The sequence below is a fragment of the Artemia franciscana genome, chromosome 13 (assembly GCF_032884065.1).
Source record: "Artemia franciscana chromosome 13, ASM3288406v1, whole genome shotgun sequence".
Taxonomy (NCBI): domain Eukaryota; kingdom Metazoa; phylum Arthropoda; class Branchiopoda; order Anostraca; family Artemiidae; genus Artemia; species Artemia franciscana.
This window is the reverse complement of record NC_088875.1, coordinates 32,799,899-32,818,323: the sequence shown is the minus strand read 5'-3', so window position 1 is coordinate 32,818,323 and position 18,425 is coordinate 32,799,899. Positions and strand designations below refer to the sequence as shown.

Here is an 18,425-nt window from a genome sequence, read left to right as displayed (position 1 = left end):
ATATATATATATATAGATAGATAAGTTGTATGTTTGTGTATTTGTACGCATATGACGTCATTATAAGTATATAAGGCTTTGTATATGACGTCATTATAAGTATATAAGGGGGCGATTCAAAGAGAAATTTTATTAATTTTTAATTTTAAGAAATTTTTATTAAAGTAAATCCTACAATGGCAGAAGAAACAGCCGAGGAAACTCCTCAAAGAGTTAATTCAAAGAGAAATTTTAGTATAAATCCTACAATGGCGGAAGAAACAGCCGAGGAAGCGGCTCAAAGAAATAATGCCAAAATGCTTGCTGCTAAAAGAGAAAGTAAGAAAAGCAAGCTTGCCGAGGAATCACAAGAACAACGTGAAAACAGGCTTGAGGCTCAAAGAGAATATACAAAAAAAAATCATGCCGAGGAATCACAAGAACAACGTAAAAACAGGCTTGCGGCTCAAAGAGATAATGCCAAAAGAAAGCGTGCCGAGGAATCACAAGAGCAAAGTCAAAATTAACGCCTGGCATTCAGGTACAGCCTAGTAGATGATTATAGCTTGAGTAGATGTGGTCAACTCGGAACTATGTCTAAAATTTGTCCCTATTGCAAGGCCTTGAAATTTAATGGTGAAACAATGGGTATGTGTTGCGCCTCAGGAAAAGTTAAACTTCCTCAACTGGGTGCACCACCAGAGCCATTGAAGACTTTATGACGTTACAGACCGGGACATCGGGACAGAAGGAATATAAATGACGACCGGGACACTCGAAGAGAAATTACAGACTGGGACACAAATGACGACCGGGACACAGGGAATATAAATGACGACCGGGACACTCAAAAAGAAATAACAGACCGAGACACCGGGACACAAATGACGACCGGGATACAGGGAATATAAATGACAACCGGTACACAGGGACACAACCTCAACGGGGACTCCGAAAGGGAACAGGGGGGTGATATATAAATGACGACGGGGACACATATTCGATTAGCAATTACCATCAGCAAAACTCAAGGGCAATCATTAAAAAACTGCAGTATAGATCTGAATACGGATTGCTTTCCCATGGAAAATTATATGTTGCATGCTCAAGAGTCGGTAAACCTGACAATCTATTTATATGCACAGACAATGGGACAGCAAAGAATGTTGTATATTCGCAAGTTTTACGTAGTTAAAAACACACACACACACATATATATATATACAACTACAATGGCGCGTAACTAATATTGCGCGTAACGACTTACGCGCGCGGGGGTGCTTGGGGGGCGCGAAGCGCCACACCAACAGCTAGTGTATACATACATATATATATATATATGTATATATATATATATATATATATATATATATATATATATATATATATATATATATATATCTATATATATAAAAATAAGTTGTCTGTGTGTGGATCTGTGGATGGATCAGGTGACGTCATGTTTGTTCGCATATGACGTCTGAATTATTTCACACTAATATAAAAGAAGAAAAAAACTAAAAAAGGTAAAAACTACAAAAAAAACTAAAAAGAAAAAAAAACTAAAAAAGCTAAAAAACTAAAAAAAAACTAAAAAAAGGTAAAAAACTAATAACTAAAAAAAAACTGAAAAAAATAAAAAAAGGCAAAAACTACAAAAAAAAATAAAAACTAATAAAAAAACTAAAAAAGCTAAAAAACTAAAAAAACTAAAAAAAACTAAAAAAAGGTAAAAAACTAAAAAAACTAAAAAAAACTAAAAACTAAAAAAGAAAAAAACTAAAAAAAAGGAAAAAACTGAAAAATAAAAGAGAAAAAGAAAACTAAAAAAATATGAATAAATATATATAAAAATAAGTTGTTTGTGGGTTATGTCTGTCTGTCTGTCTGTCGAGTGACGTCGTGTTTGTCCGCATGTGACGTCTGAATTATTTCACACTAATACAAAAGAAGAAAAAAAACTAAAAAAGGTAAAAACTACAAAAAAAACTAAAAAGAAAAAAAAACTAAAAAAGCTAAAAAACTAAAAAAAACTAAAAAAAGGTAAAAAACTAAAACCTAAAAAAAAACTGAAAAAACTAAAAAAAGGCAAAAACTAAAAAAAAACTAAAAACTAATAAAAAAACTAAAAAAGCTAAAAAACTAAAAAAACTAAAAAAACTAAAAAAAGGTAAAAAACAAAAAAAAACTAAAAACTAAAAACGAAAAAACTAAAAAAAAAGGAAAAAACTGAAAAATAAGAGAAAAAGAAAACTAAAAAAATATTAATAAATATAAAAAATATAAATATAAATATAATATAAATTAGCAATCAACAAAGCACCGAGACACAAATGACGACCGGGACACAGGGAGTATAAATGACGACCAGGACATAAGTAAAAAAAAAAACTAAAAAAACTAAAAAATGGTAAAAACTACAAAAAAACTAAAAACTAATAAAAAAACTAAAAAATCTAAAAATCTAAATAAACTAAAAAAGAAAAAAAAGAAAAAAGGAAAAAAATAAAGGAGAAAAACAAAACTAAAAAACGAATGTATATACAGACCGGGACACCGGGATACAAATGACGACCGGGACACAGGGAATATAAATGACGACCGGGACACAGGGACACAACTACAATGGGGACGCCGGGGGGCACAGGGGGATATAAATGACGACCGGGACACCGGGACACAAGGAATATAAATGACGCCCGGGACACTCAAAGAGAAATCACAGACTGGAACACCGGGACACAAATGACGACCGGGACACAGGGAATATAAATGACGACCGGGACACAGGGACATAACTACAAAGGGGACGCCGGGGTGCACAGGGGGATATATAAATGACGATGGCGACTCAGGGAATGGTCGATTAGCAATCACCATCAACAAAGCTCAAGGGCAATCATTAGAATCATGAGGTATAGATCTGAATACGGATTGTTTTCCCATGGACCATTATATGTTGCATGTTCAAGAGTCGGTAAACCTGACAATCTATTTATATGCACAGACAACGGGACAGCAAAGAATGTTGTATATTCGCAAGTTTTACGTAGTTAAAAACATATATATATATATATATATATATATATATATATATATATATATATATATATATATATATATATATCTATATTCACAGGTGGGACATAGGGACACAACTACAATGGCGCGTAACTAATATGGCGCGTAACGACTTACGCGCGCGGGGGGGCTTGGGGGGGGGGCGAAGCGCCCCCACCAACTAGGTGTTGGGGTGGCGCGAAGCGCCACCCCAACAGCTAGTATATATATATATATATATATATATATATATATATATATATATATATATATATATATATATATATATATTCGTAGTGTTTTTGGATATATAATCTAGATAATAGTGAGTAGTGAGGCACTGTGTATTTTCTGAATATCGCCCCCATCCTTGCATCAGGGGACAAAATAATTCCTATTGTAGAGAAGGGAGAATTAGCATTTGTGACCTTTTTTTTTTTTGAAATCACATCAAGGAATCTCATAACGATGTTACAGCAGGTTTATTTTATATTTTCTCAGGAAAGTAATATTTTCCGAACTGAAGAAAGTTGGTGGGATAAGATTTATTCATTTTGAAAGATATATGCGATATTTCACTTTACTATTCCCTCAAAGGCTCTTTGGCATGTAAAAAAGGGGGAAGTGACACAAGTCACTGACTCGATGAAGAAAAAGTACTTACAGAGAAAACAGCGAAAAGAAAATAATAAATTAAAATTAAAATCATAGAACACAAAAATTAATTAGATTGAATAGATTAAAAAAAATAAAATGATATCATGAAAAAATAGAACTGACCATTGAAATAGATAAAAAAAAAACTACTTAGAAACAAAAAAACTAAAAAATTTTTAACACTGACCGTTGTCATAGGTTAGTTTTGGCTATTTATTGATGCTATTGTGTTGTTTTTTTAGTGTGAAGCTTTATGGTTATTTGGGACGATGCTTTTGCTGGTTGACATATTTATTGATGGTGAAGTAAGGGAGCAGTTGCTTGTAACTTACTACCGTCATTCAGCAGATTCAAGTGATTGCTCTTCGGTCGATGATGTGTGCAAACTATTTAGGTCAACTGGGTTCTCATATTGTGAACGGAGGCCAAACAAATACCCTGAAGAATATTTTATGAGGGAAGCCTTGCCGAATTATTATATAGGTGAATTGTGTATATTTTGTTTATATATATATATATATATATATATATATATATATATATATATATATATATATATATATAATATATATATATATATATATATATATATATATATATATTTATATATATATATATATATATATATATATATATATATATATATATATATATATATATATATATATATATATATATATATATATATATATATATATATATATATATATATATATATATATTTATGTAATTATGCGAGTTAAGTTATTTTATTTACATTTATTACTCTCTCTTTCGTTTTTCTGTAGTGTTTTAGTTGTTGTTTTGAAAAAAAAAGTTTTGTTTATTTCAGCATGTAAAACGAATTTTGTTTTTCTTGGTTATAAATCGAGAATGATAATTACGACATATCTTATATTGGCTTGGAAACGCTTCTTTGTATTACCTTTAATTATATATGTTTTTCATAAGTAGCTTCGCTTAAATTCTAATCTTTGCTGTGGCTCCAGAAGTTGATAGTGCTCTCTAGTCGTGGCCTCCAGGTGTCGTCACGATGGACTATTGCTGGATGTTCAACCCGTCTGGAATTATGGATTTGTGAGAAGCTTGGCTCTTCCTATGCTTTGTCAATTGCTGTTGGTTACTCGCTCGTTCTCGTTGAATTGCATCTTCTTGTTTTCACTGGAAAATAATCACACACTACAACTCAGCATTTAAATTGATGTGAAAAAAGGCACAAATGAGTTGGCGTAACGATTAATTCGTACTTAAAGGGGTAAAAGTTTATTTTGTAACCGAGTTCGGCTATTGGGAGGGGCTGGTTCAGGTAGTAGTGATCGGTGGCTCTTATTGGCTAGGACGGATTTTCCAAATTGCTGAATAAGATGTTCAAACCTGATGGAGTTGAAGATTAGCAGATTTTTGCTCAACATGCAGATTCTATGTCAGACTGTAGATTTTTGGCAGGTTTTATAGTGGCATTGCAGGCAGACAGGCAGCGTTTTTACGGTTTTTTCTATGATGTTATGTAGCTTATGTAACAACAATAATAATCCCAAGTAACCCTGGTAACAATAATCCCAAGGCTAACAAGTTAACTGAAAGATACTCAACTGCCCGCCACTTGATGTTCATTTGATAGTTGATATCTATTTAAGATATTAATATGTAATGAAGAGTAAAGCATTCCTCCAATTTGGCCTTTTTTGCTATTTTTTTTTAGTTGGTAAATGTACTGAACATATATTCTTCGCCGTTTTTTCATTATTCCATTGTGTATATTTGCCTTGTTTCACGAAATATTAGTACTTATCTCCTTTCTTATAACAAGTTGGTATCTTCAAATTTTACATCATGGGTTGCTCTACGAACATTTCTTACTCAATTTGATACTTGATAATCAACCTAACATCTGTGAAGGAGAGTTATATTTATATTTTATTGCATCCAGTAGGAAGACTAATCGAGTTTAAGATAGTGTGGTAGGGATAAGAATCTTGAGTGCCTCTAGTTGGACATGTAAACAGTTCGTCCGCAGTATGCAGTCTTTAGTGCGTCCGTTTATGAGTTTATTAATTTCATGACGAACGTAAGATGGGACATGCAAGTTTTTCCCCTTTAATTATAGTCCTATTTGCTGTGCTGTAATTTTTACCCATGGATCATATTTTTCGCAGACCTTAACGAGACATTGACATTAAATTGTAGTTTTATCTTATTGGTTTAATTATGTCGCTTAATTATTTGTTGGATCCAACAAAGCCTAAAATTCAATCCAATACTACAGCCAATTATTAACTGATTAGCCAAAACTTCAAAAAATTAAATATCCTTTGAAAAAAGCTAAACTTGTATTTTTTAACATACATCATCTAAACGACATGTTTGAATGTTGCAATAAGAGCTCCATTAACTCTCCTTGGCGCTTACAAGTAGACTAACTCTTTTTACCATGCCATATTTGACCATGGGGGGTGCAGATGTATAATCTTGACAAGAACCTTCTTCACCCATGTTGGTGATAACTTAGGTACCCCAGCTTAGTTATGACCTTCTCTATCTGGGTTTGTGTTTGTTATAAACACCATAACTACACACAATATTGGTTTAAAAATAAATTTTATTTCGTTACTTATTGCAAGAAGTATTCAGTTTAAACTTGTCTATTTTAACGCCGAGTACTCCAACAGTTCAATAGAAACAACCCGTATTTTGGTGTATCGCTTCCTAAAATCTTCTTGTCTATTTAGTCGGAAATTGTCGAGGACGAGAAAAAAAAAAAATTCAAGTTTCGTATTAAAATATGCGGGTATTCAATAATCTAAATTTGTTGCTCTTACCTAGCAGCAATGAAATATTTTTTTGCTCTTTTTACGACCTTAGTTGGATTTTTTGAGAATTTAAGTTTTATTTTTACTATTTTGTAGTAAATTGCGATGTGATACTATTGCCAAAAGCTAAATTTTTCGGAAAAAATGAGAAAAAAGATTCTTATCCTTAATAGCTTTAAACTCATGGGACTGGTTTCCTACCATTTCTTGATCCAGCCTTCCCAGATCCGTTACTGATTTTTATTTTGGGTTTATTTCTTACATTTTTTTTTTTATTCAAGATCACGTCATTGGTAAACTTCGTTCATCTGATATTTACAATCAGACTAGCGCGTTTCCTCATCCCGAACACCACACCGCTGCTCTCTCTACTCAAGCCGGCATGCTAGCAATCTGTTTGTTTTTTATGCCAGAATGTCTTTATCATCAGTCGGCGAGAATGAGAGAAATTGTTGACAGATTTTTGCCTGATAGTTGGATTGTACCGATTCACATGGGATGGTGCATGAACTTGGTGGACTGGTGGCAACCTTATACAGCTGCTCGAACTGCTTTAACTAATACGGTAGGAGTAAGTAATGTGAGGATTTACTCAAAGAAGCAGGCTGATTGTTTACAAGTAAGGCTTCTAAACTTACTTTCATATCCTTAGGAAATAAAGTGGGATTTTGCGATGAATTGTTGAAAAGGATTCAACAGTTCTCGAAACTGCTTTTGTGCATTCGTACCTTTGCCATTTCTTGAATAATTTGTGATGCTTTTTGAAAAATTTAGACTTTATTTTTATTAGGTGTCTATTGATTTTCTGACCTGTTAGCAATTTTTTTGATTTTTTCAAATTTGTTTAATGTTACCCCGTATTTTATACCAATATTGAAAATTATCCATATTGTTGTACACAATGAAAGTAGGGGATGAGGGTGAAAGTGTTTTTCCGTTAAGTTAATAGTCAGGGGGTTCCTGGTTTCACAATACACATAACCACTACTCCTTTCTTTCTTAATGATTTAAGAAAGTTTAACTGCGATTCATTCAAGACGGAAGTGCTATTAATTTTCTTCGTGATGCATGTTTTTGTTATGTCATAGAGGGTGTTTTTTCTTCGTTTGTGTAAAAACCTGGGAGGGCAAGAAAAAACATTCAGACCCTCCCAGGCCAAATAGTGTTTTCTTTGGTTGTTACATCATATGGAATGTTTACTTCAAGATGCTTGGGTATGTTACATAATAGACAGTGTTTTTTCTTTGATAGTTTAGAAAACCCGTAAGTGCCAGGAAAAACCTTCAGGCCTTTCCCGTCAAATCACGTTTTCTTTGGTTGTTATATCATAGGGAATGTTTTCTTCAAGATGCTGGTATCTGTTTCATAATAGAGAGTGTTTTTTCTTTGATTGTTTAAAAAACCCGCGAGGGTCAGGAAAAATGTATATTTCGATATAATATTTGGTTTTCTGCATTGAAAAATGTAGCTTGAAAATAATTAGTCTAAAAAGTTAAATAAGTCTTTCCGGCAAAAATGCCGAGATAGCGCTGCCAAAAATATGGGAAGCGTATGTTTAGTCTAAAATTAGCCAAAACATTATTAAAATAAATTCTAAACTTGATTTTTGTCTTAGGTTTTTTTTTTTTTTTTTTTTTTTTTTTTTTTTGTATCGAAGACAAATGATAAAGGAAGAGAAATAACTTGTGAAAAAATTATGAATTTTGTTTTTGGTCCAACTAATTGTCCAAAGAACCTCTAAAAGTAGAATATTTTTAATAATGAAACAGGTCTTTGGCTGTACAGTAATGTACAATATCCCTGGCTTATTTCGCTTATCCTAGCTCAGTGAATTCCTATAAGTTTGAAGTAACACCTTTTGAAGTCTTAATAAGCAGAGAATGATAATAAGAAAGAAAAATGACAAAAGAGAATGAATAATTTGGAAGCAAAACCTGAAATCAAAAAAATTTAAGGTGAGAGAAGCTGTAATGAAAGACAATAAGACAAACCCTTGATTAACGAAAAATAACGAGGAAACATGGTCATAGAATTGATTTTAGAAGAAGAAAAAGAGGAACCCTGCAAAACAGAAATAGTTAGCTCTAAGCTCATTAATTAATTATATTGGAGGCATATAAGGATGGAGGGCTACACTTGGATCTGCCTCCATCAAAGTCAAAATTTCTAGGATTCTTCCTTCACTTATATTTTTTTAAATTCACCCATTTATGTTTGTTTCCTAATCCCCTTTCCCTATGAAACGAATTTCTGGGTAAAAGGTTGTAAATGTTAAATTCTGTGGTATACTAATGTGATAAAACGCCGTATATCAATATTCTGCTTTGATCTTAGTGCAATTGCTTGGGAAAATAGTTTCGACTAAGGTTTTTCTTGTGTACCTATACACTGCCTATACACGTATTCAGCAATTGAATCATAATTACGCTGATAAAATCTAGGGTGCGGAGTGTCTTCAGTTCATTATTTTGAATCTTGAGTATATGTTACTGTGAATGTCCGAAATCTGGTTAATGTCGACATTCACTGGTGAATGTCCGAAAGTCTTTTTTCTCTGCTTGGGTTCAATTAGCTTTGCCATTCAGCTTTTATAGTCTTATGCAAGCTTTGATGGTAAAAGTTAAAATTAGGTTAGGCTAAATGATGTTATGAACCTCAGAAATGGGTTCCTATTCCTAAAAACCTATCCTAACCTGTCACAATCAAACCTTGCATAAGAGTGAAAAAAGGACTGGCAGCGCTGACTAAATCCAAGGCTTAAAAAAAAGATGTTTCGGACATTCACCAGTGAGTGACGACATTCACCAATTTGGGACTTTTTTTTCTTAGAAAATCTTGTTTCTTTTATCTACTAAACATGGACTTTGTCTTTGAAATGTTGATTCTGAGACATATTTTTTAGAAGTTGATTTCGCAAACTCGAGTGGCCTTAAACGAAAGACTCTACTCAACCGAAAACATGCTTGAAAAGTCTAACAGGCTATTGCGCCTACTCCAAGATAGTAATGTAACACTTCGCTGGCTTATTTTGCATGTTCTTTCTGAAGGAAAAATAGGATTAAGTTCCAAAAATGTTCAAAAATTGAGAGACCTTATTGTAGCCAACCAAATCTCCAGTGAAAATATATTAGAACTGATTCTAAACTCAGCAGAATTAGAGCTTCAAATTAAAGAGACTTTGGGACAGTTACTTGAAAATAAAACTGTGGAGCTGGAAAGATTGCAAAAAGAATGTATATCTTCTTTAGAAGAGCTCTCTGAAGTATATTCAGGGAAGAAGCCTTTGACAAAGCTGGAGAAGAATGAAAATCTGGCCGCATGGTTTATGAAAGTTTCAAAAGAACTGAAACAAATTAGTTTGGAAGATGTCTCCGGAACAAGCCGAAAGTTGACCCAAGTTGTTAGAGCTGTTGAAGAAGTACAAGGTAAACTTATGTCTTATAAACTGATCATATATATCAGCGTAATAGAGTTATTTTTCTGCTATAGGGCTGGGCAATGGTGTTTTCTTCCAACGTTTTCTAAAGCTTACGTCTGTGAATGGTAAGTCTGCTTTTTTGCAGAAAGGCAGTGTGTTCTTAGCAAATATTTTTGACGCGTAGTGCATGGACGTTCAGCAAAGAAAATTTGTTTGGCCAAGCCATTAATCAGTATGTTAAGTGAGTTAGTGTGAGCTGGACTGAGCTTAAATCTCTATAGTGAGTAAATTCAAAAACCCTTTATTAAAAACTTTCGTTACTATCACGAGACAAACTAATTATAGCAATAACAAGAGCTTTATTTAGAATAAACAAACAAATACATCAACTGCCATAACTCGAGTTTACTAACGTACATACCTCTTAAAAAACGACCTAATATTTATACTTCATAACAACTAAGAAAATATAAAAAAGAATTAGAAATAAAATAATGATAGAATTATTATATGAAAAGAATTGAAGTAAAATTAAATAAAATAGTCTCTGAATCTTTAATAATTTAGCATAAAGGTTATTTGAGGTTAATCTAGGAAGAAATGCTAGTCCAAAAGCTGACGTAAAGTACGGCTGTTCTTAGCTTTAAAAAACGCTATGTCTGTTCCTCCTCCTTAAACATATCTGTTCAAAGCTTCCCTCTTTATATCCTCCCTAGAAAATTCCATTTCCCTTAAGTCTGCCCTTAAGACATCCTTCCATCACATTCGGGGACGACCTGCTTTTCGTTTGGCCCTAGACAGTTGGCCGACAAGGACAATCTTTGGCGTTCGGTCAGCCTTCATCCGCAGAATGTGTTCTCGCCATCTCATCCTTTCTCTCATTATAGCCCTTGAAAAGAGGTTGAACCACATTTTTCGTACAGCCTACTGTTTGAAACGTGGTTAGTGAGCTGGTACCCACAACAATCCATCGGCAATTTCCCTGGAAAACATGTAGCAAATCTTCATCCGCTCGTTGGAGCGCCCATGCCATGTTCGATATGCATCGTTAATACCACTGTCCTCAGTGTTTCTCTGGAAAACAACCAGCACACCCTCTTCTGGTTTTGAAGCGCCCACGCTTCAGAACCATACTAGACCACTATCATCTCTATCGCTTCCAATATTCTAATCTTGGTTCGCAATTTTATCTTCCTATTCTTCAAAAAAAAATTTAAACTGTAAAAAAAAACACCTTGGGCCTTGGCTATTCAACTTTTAACATCTTCACTGCACCTACCATCTTTACTAATAATACTACCTAGGTATGTGAAGCTGTTCACTTGTTACTTGCATAGGAAGTGTGAATTCTCAATCTGTTTTCATGTACAGCCAGAATTACATTTTCACATGCTATTAGCTGGTATAGAGAGATGGAAAAATGAAAGTAAAAAGGCTATCGATGCTTCTATTTTGACAGTTTTCCTTCCTTTTTTTCGATTTTTTTTTTTGGTAAAAAGGGCTACTTTGAATAAAAATGCCACTTTTGCTAAACACAAATGTCACAATGGTGCCACATTTCCCGAAAAGTGCCACTTTAAAAAAGTGGCACGAAAGTGTCACCCGTGGCAACCCTGCTCAAATTTTTAAAAAATCTTTTGAACCCCCCCTGCTGTATGCCCTAGAAGTTACCAGGGTTGCCCTGTTGGCTCTCTCAGGCCGCAACTGACGGTTATACGTCTGACAAGTGGTGAGGGTTGTTGAACAAGCTAATAACTTCTCACCGTAAAAACCAATTATTTTGGAAGCAACGAGGAATGGGATCATGTTTCACAAAGAATAAAAAACAACATTCGAGAAGTTTGACAAAAAAAAATTAAAAAAAAAATCATGATAAATTAAGTTTTACGAACGAAAAAATCAACATAATGCAAGTTTCACGAAGAAAAAATCACCATACAATAAGTTTCATGAAAAGAAATATGGAACAAGTTTTGACGCACAAAAAATATTAACTTGTAACAAGCTTCATGAAAAAATAAATCGTCATAATAAAAAGTTTCAAGAAAAAAATTCAAAAAAACAGAATCACATTTATATAGTCTTTCGCTTGTATGCAGTCTTTGGTTCGTTTTCAAAGAGCTTGATTGAGAAAAAATCTTTAGATTTTTTCTGAATCAATCACCGTCTCTATGTATCCGAATCACCGAATCACCGTCTCTGAATCCGAATCACCGTCTCTATGTACTGTCTCTATGTCTTGTATGATGTTACCAGTTTAAATTAGACCTACTTTAGGAGCTAAAGAATCTCTACCGACTTTAGATTTCTTTTTTAGAGTTAAATCAAGTGGATTCCCATCCGCATATCCGTCAGTGCATGATAGACATAGGAACAACTGTCAAACAAATGATCCGAATTATCAATATCAGTGATAATCTAATTGTTACTCTTCAGCTAATATCAGACTTCTCATATGCTTGGGGAGACCATATCAACCATTTTGTACCAAAAATGCAGACTTTGGCCAAGAAGGACCCGAATACTATATCTCGATTAAGGGCCACGTTTCTTAAGCTCTCCAGTGCAATGGAACAGCCACTACTTAGGTAAGAACACAACTGTACTTCACTTTTTTGGGGACGGAACAGGGGAAAATAGCTATATAAAAAAACTTTAAGTATGTACTTTATAAAGTTTCATAGGATTTTTTTTTTAACAAACTATTGAATCATCATAAGAAAAAAAATCTGCTAGATCAGGTTATTGTTCTGTCATTATGACACGCTAATTTGCATTTCGTAAAACGACTTATTTTATTACTAAAAAAAGAGACAAGAAAAAATAGAACGCTGTGCATTTTCGGATTACATCCTGTTAAAGAAAGAAAATAAACGAATCATATTTAGTAAAATATATATAGACATACATATGTAATAATTTGCACTTGCCCGCCGGCTACTTCGCCAAGCCATGGCTACGAGGCAGACTTGTATAAACTGAGTCTCGTTGTCGCCTGTCTTCTAACCCCAGTATCTTCGTGGTGCGTCACCAGAGGTTTGATGGAACCACCCTGGGAAAAATAAAAAAGTTTCCTTAAAGTTATAACCTATTTTATATTGTTTCTGGTCAGAAATGTCAATATGCTAGTTTTAAGAAAAACAACTATGTAGTCGATTTTGGGGCCGGGCCCCAGCACGGCTGCGCGTCAGGCTCATATATATTGATTTTCATTGTAGTGTGTCTTCTAACTGTGGACAATTTGAGGCTCTTATTGATGTCATGTGCTGGGCCCCTAGACGGCTACGTAGCCGGCTTGTATATATTGATTCCTATTGTCGCTTGTCTTCCAAGCGCTGACAATGTGAACTTTTTCTTAATGTTCATATTGACAACCACTCTGGGAAAAATAAAATGCGAATTCTCCCTTAAGGTTTCGACCTAGTTAGATCATTTTGTGGCCAGACTTGTCAATAAATAATTTCTGTGACGGCACTGGCCAATCATGATAAGACGGAAGAATCGTGAAGAAGAGAGAAACGATGATAATAACAGCAAATAAAAAACAAAGAGGATTATGCAAATTTTAATTAATAAACATTATTAAAAGTTTAGAATAATTATAAGCAAAAAACCACTAGATACTTCAATTTCCTTTCAAATGAGCTGATAAATACCTCTAGATGGTGTTTCAGCGCCCTACTAGCGGTGACTGAAAAAAAAAACAAAGAAAAGGAGGCACATCGCTTTATCTTATTTGAAATAGAAAAAAGTGATTTTTATTGCTGTTCAATATGGGAAATGTAATAACCCTAAGTGGAGTTTTTAGCTATGGTGATTCCAATAGTACAGTTCTCGCTTCGATTCGTTTTCTTCTCTGGAGTTTTCTGGTCAGTTTTTAAACTCGCACAAATTTATTTCGAATCGAACTTTATCAATGAGATATATTGAAGTAGGCCTAGTTGTAGTAGTAATAGTGTGGGTAGTAGTCGCAGTATATTATTCTTAAGCTAATGCTACTGTTATTGAATAATAGTTGTAGGAGCAATAATAATAGTAGTAGCAGTAAGCCTGAAAGTTTCAACTTAATACCCTAAGCTGTTCCTAGGATATAGCTTATTAGTTCTTTTGACAACTGTCATGTATGTAGTGTGCTTTGATTTTGTTCGAACTCCCTTTCACAATCCCTAAAAGTTTCCCCTTTTGAGACCCAAGATCAAACGTGCCTCTATTCAAAAAAAAACAAACAATACCTACATATAAATAGTGGGTAACTTGAATAACTTTCAACCATTACCCCAAGGGCTGTGGAGGAATGCCATCTCCGGAGGCATTGGAGTTATTGGACTTTTTAACTATTTTGAACAAAATAGTTATCTAAAAAAAATCAGGTGTATTTAGGGGTGAGCTGCAAAAAGAGGCTTGAGAAGGGAGGCTGGTTGCCTTCCAATGGCTTTAGCTTCTAAAGAATTGGACTAGAACTTTCAATTTTTCCATCTAATGAGTCTCCTTTAAAAAATCTACGACTGTTTCCATATTGTGTGGTTCGGCGAAGCAAAATAACACATAGAGCGAACTTCACTCTTTATTTAGGCATCCCTTTTGCGCTGCCTATTATATACGCTAACCTACAAAAAAAATTATATTTTTTTATTCCAAATTCTAACGTATAACCTAGGCCAAAACATTTCAAAATACCATTTACGTCTCAGCTAAAAGAAGATGAAGATTGCACTTTTAGTCTACCGTAGTATTTTATATTATAGTAACCGCTACATTTGTAGTGCCATCTCTGCTCTCTAGCCACCCTGGGATTAACCATAGGCCTCGATTTGTGCTTTAAAAAAAATTTGATTCGACATCCAAAGTGCACCTTCCCCATTGGCCATCTGATTTTTGTGTACGTTTTCGGGTTTGAATATTCCACCCATATGTCGTCTATCCATAGCATTTGAAAGAATTCTTAGATAAATTAAAACACTTAATACCTTGCGGGCAGTGCAGTGGATAAGGCTATTTCTCTTGATTAAAGGTTTTCAGTGTGACGTAAGGAAAGCCGATTAATCTAAATTTTAATTCAGTTTTATATGTGTAGTTTTTTCATGTAATTTGTGAGGCAGTTTTTCAGATGTAAATAAATAAATCACAAGTTTTTGTACACTTTAATTTTCGATTTTAGTATCTTCACATTTAACCGGAAATTTAAGGGGCATATCAAATAGTCGTGGTAACGAATTGTTGTAAGTTCAAATATTTTATTATTTCCTCGATTAGACGTGTATTTTTGTGGCACTTGGTATTATCCAAGTGACATATAGCGATCGCAAATTCTGTTGGTCTGTCTGACGGTCTGTGTGTCTGTCCCGGTTTCGCTACTTTAGGCACTCGCAGGTAAGCTAGGACGATGAAATTTGGCAGGCGTATCAGGGACCGGGCCAGATTAAATTAGAAATAGTCTTTTTCCCGATTTGACGATCTGGGGGGAGAGTGGGGGGCCGATTAATTCATAAAAAATAGAAAAAAATGAAGTATTTTTAACTTACGAACAGGTAAAAGATCTTAATGAAATTTGATGATGTTTGGAAGGATATTGTGTCTCAGAGCTCTTATTTTAAATCCTGACCAGATCTGGTGACATTGGGGGGAGTTGGTAGGGGGGTCCTAAAATCTTGGAAAAACGCTTAGAGTTGAGGGATCATGATGAAACTTGGTGGTAAAAATAATCATATGTCCTAGATACGTGGTCGACATAACCGGAACGGATCCGATCCCTTCGGGGGAGTTTGGGGGAGGAGGGTTTATTCTGAAAAATTAAAAAAATGAGGTATTTTTAACCTACGAAGGAGTGATCGGATCTTAATGAAACTTGATGTTTGGAAGGATATCATATCTCAGAGCTGTTATGTTAAATTCCGATCGGATCCAGTGTCATTAGGGGGGAACGGAAATCTTGGAAAACGCTTAAAGCGGAGAGATCAGGATGAAACTTGGTGAAAAGAATAAGCACAAGTCCAAGATAGGTGACTGACATAACCGGAACCGGATCCGGTCTCTTTGGTGGAGTTGGGGGGGGGGGTGGTAATTCGGATTTTTTTTTAAATGGGGTATTTGTAACTAACGAACTGGTAGTCAAATCTTAATGAAATTTGATATCTAGAAGGATCTTGTGCTTTAGAACAAATTTTAAATCCCGACCAGATCCGGTGTCATTGATAGGAGTTGGAGGGGGAAACCGGAATTCTTGGAAAATGTGAAAAAATCGAGGTATCTTACGAGTGGGTGATCGGATCTTAATGAATTTTAATATTCAGAAGGACCTCGTGACTCAGAGCTCTTATTATAAATCCCGACCAGCCTCTGATTTTCGTTTTAAAGCAATCTATTGATTCTTAAAATTTTGCTAGAGATCATATCATATGAGCTCTTGACTCTTGGCTCTTCCGACCTCATCACAAGTGCCATATGAGCTCTTAGTTCTTGTTTTTTATTATAAATGTACAGGTTTATTTTCAATTGGCGTTCTAACTTGCCAAGGGTTTTATTTGCAATTTAAATTCTTGACCGTACATTCAGCAATCTCCTATGTTTCATGAATAAATGGTTAGAACAGTACTTCCGAAATGAAGAGAGTCTTTTAAATTTTATATTTTCCAGAATAAATCAAGCACAAAGTGAAGATATGGTATCTGTTTCGACTTTTTATTCCAAAGAGCTTGAAGGACTTGTAAGGAAGGTTTTGTATGTCATTCCTGAGACGATGATATCCCTCCTTGAAGAAATTATAAGACTTCAAACAGAATTGAAGGAGCTGCCAACGAGAATTGACCGAGAACATCAGAGAGATTTTGCTCAGCTTGATGAAAGATTTAAGGCAAGATTAGTATCAAACCCATTATCTTTAGCATCCATCAAAAATATTTTGTTTGTCCATATTCTTACATTTAGCTCTATAATACTATATTTGTGCTTTACTGAAAATGATGCGTAATTCGAGCTGTGTTGTTACCACCCAGATAATATACTTTTTGGTGCTCTAATGTATTTATGTTGAGATTATTGAGTGGTTTGTATATTTACAAATTTGCGAATCCATGGTGTTGCAATGTCATTTAAAAACTAAAAAGTCTTTGGACTAATTTGTCCCATAGTAAACTTTGCTATGATTGATTGGCTATAGACAAAATCACACTACATACTTGATTTTGGTTTGTCCTTTCTTATATTTTATCACCATCATCAACAACTGCGTAATTTTCAGAATATAATTTTTGCGTATCTCGTTAATTAGTTTAGTCATATTCATTTTTAATTAAAGTTAGATTATTTTTTAAGTTTTATTCGAAAAGTTTTTATTTGCTTCCATTAATTGCTGAGTTAGAAAGTTAAAGGATTAAAAAATTTTCCTAAAATTATAATAATTTGGTTAGCTGGTTAAATCGTTAAGTTAAGTAAGTTGACATAAAATTAACAGTAAGTGTCATTAAGTTGATGAATTAGTTACTGTAGGTAAATACTATCAAAAAAGCTATACAACCAATGGTCATGAAAAGGGTAACTCAATGAATTTTGCATAACAACTCTAAATTGGAACATGGTCCGTTTCAAGACCATCAGAACAATTTCTATTTCACATACAAATAACTTTAAATGTTAATTTTAAGAAGTAATTTTAGCTTCATTTCATAAAAAATAATTTATCTTCTCACAAAAAACAACAACTGTAAAACTGTTGATTTTTGTTTGATGAACATAAACTCAATAGATTTTCACCATTTCATATACCACATTTAAGCGGAATACTCTCATAGTTCTATACTATATAAACACTTGAAACCTCAAAATAAAACCATATATGTGGTTTTGTCATTAGAGAGATTAGTAGTTTTATTAAAATTTTCTGCTTTGGGGGTCTAGATTTTCCGAGGGAAACTCAGTAAGCAAACACACTTGAAACAATAGAGAAAATTTTTCTCAAGACAATGGAATTCAATTCAGTGGATATTTCGACCCTATTTCTAACAGCCATCTTCAGCACAACAATAACAAATATATATATATATATATATATATATATATATATATATATATATACATATATATATATATATATATATATATATATATATATATATATATATATATATATATATATATATATATATATATATATATATATATATATATATATATATATATATATATATATATATATATATATATATATATATGAAAAATTTTATTTAAAATGCGAACTTTAAAACTAAACATTTTTTTTTTAATTGTTAAAAAACTTTTTTAACAACTTACTAAAACGTTTTTTTGTTATGCAAAACCAGTGTTGTCTTTATCGCTATTTACTGGAACTCGGTCCTAGGGAAGCCCTTTTTTTCCTTTAGGAAAAGGTTTTTCCTCGAAAAAAGATGTATTTATAAAGAATTTGATAGGGTTTAGGAATTTGAAGGGATCAAATGTTAAAAAACATTTTTTTTTCTTGCTTTTGGTTAATTGTAATTGCTACTATC

General features: G+C 33.5%; 1 protein-coding gene and 1 long non-coding RNA gene across 3 annotated transcripts in view; one reads left to right on the top strand and one right to left on the bottom strand.

The window, feature by feature from the left end:
- The window catches only part of LOC136034816 (WASH complex subunit 5-like), a 105,879-nt gene that overhangs the window by 45,283 nt on the left and 42,171 nt on the right, over positions 1-18,425 (top strand). For both annotated transcript variants that reach the window (XM_065716251.1, XM_065716252.1), the window contains exons 5-9: positions 3,939-4,179; positions 6,788-7,125; positions 9,409-9,931; positions 12,242-12,512; positions 16,558-16,774. In XM_065716251.1, coding sequence (XP_065572323.1) covers positions 3,939-4,179; positions 6,788-7,125; positions 9,409-9,931; positions 12,242-12,512; positions 16,558-16,774 — 1,590 coding nt within the window. The remainder of the gene's footprint in view (positions 1-3,938; positions 4,180-6,787; positions 7,126-9,408; positions 9,932-12,241; positions 12,513-16,557; positions 16,775-18,425) is intronic.
- The window catches only part of LOC136034819 (uncharacterized), a 39,335-nt gene that overhangs the window by 3,211 nt on the left and 17,699 nt on the right, over positions 1-18,425 (bottom strand). The gene's annotated exons all lie outside the window — the stretch shown is intronic.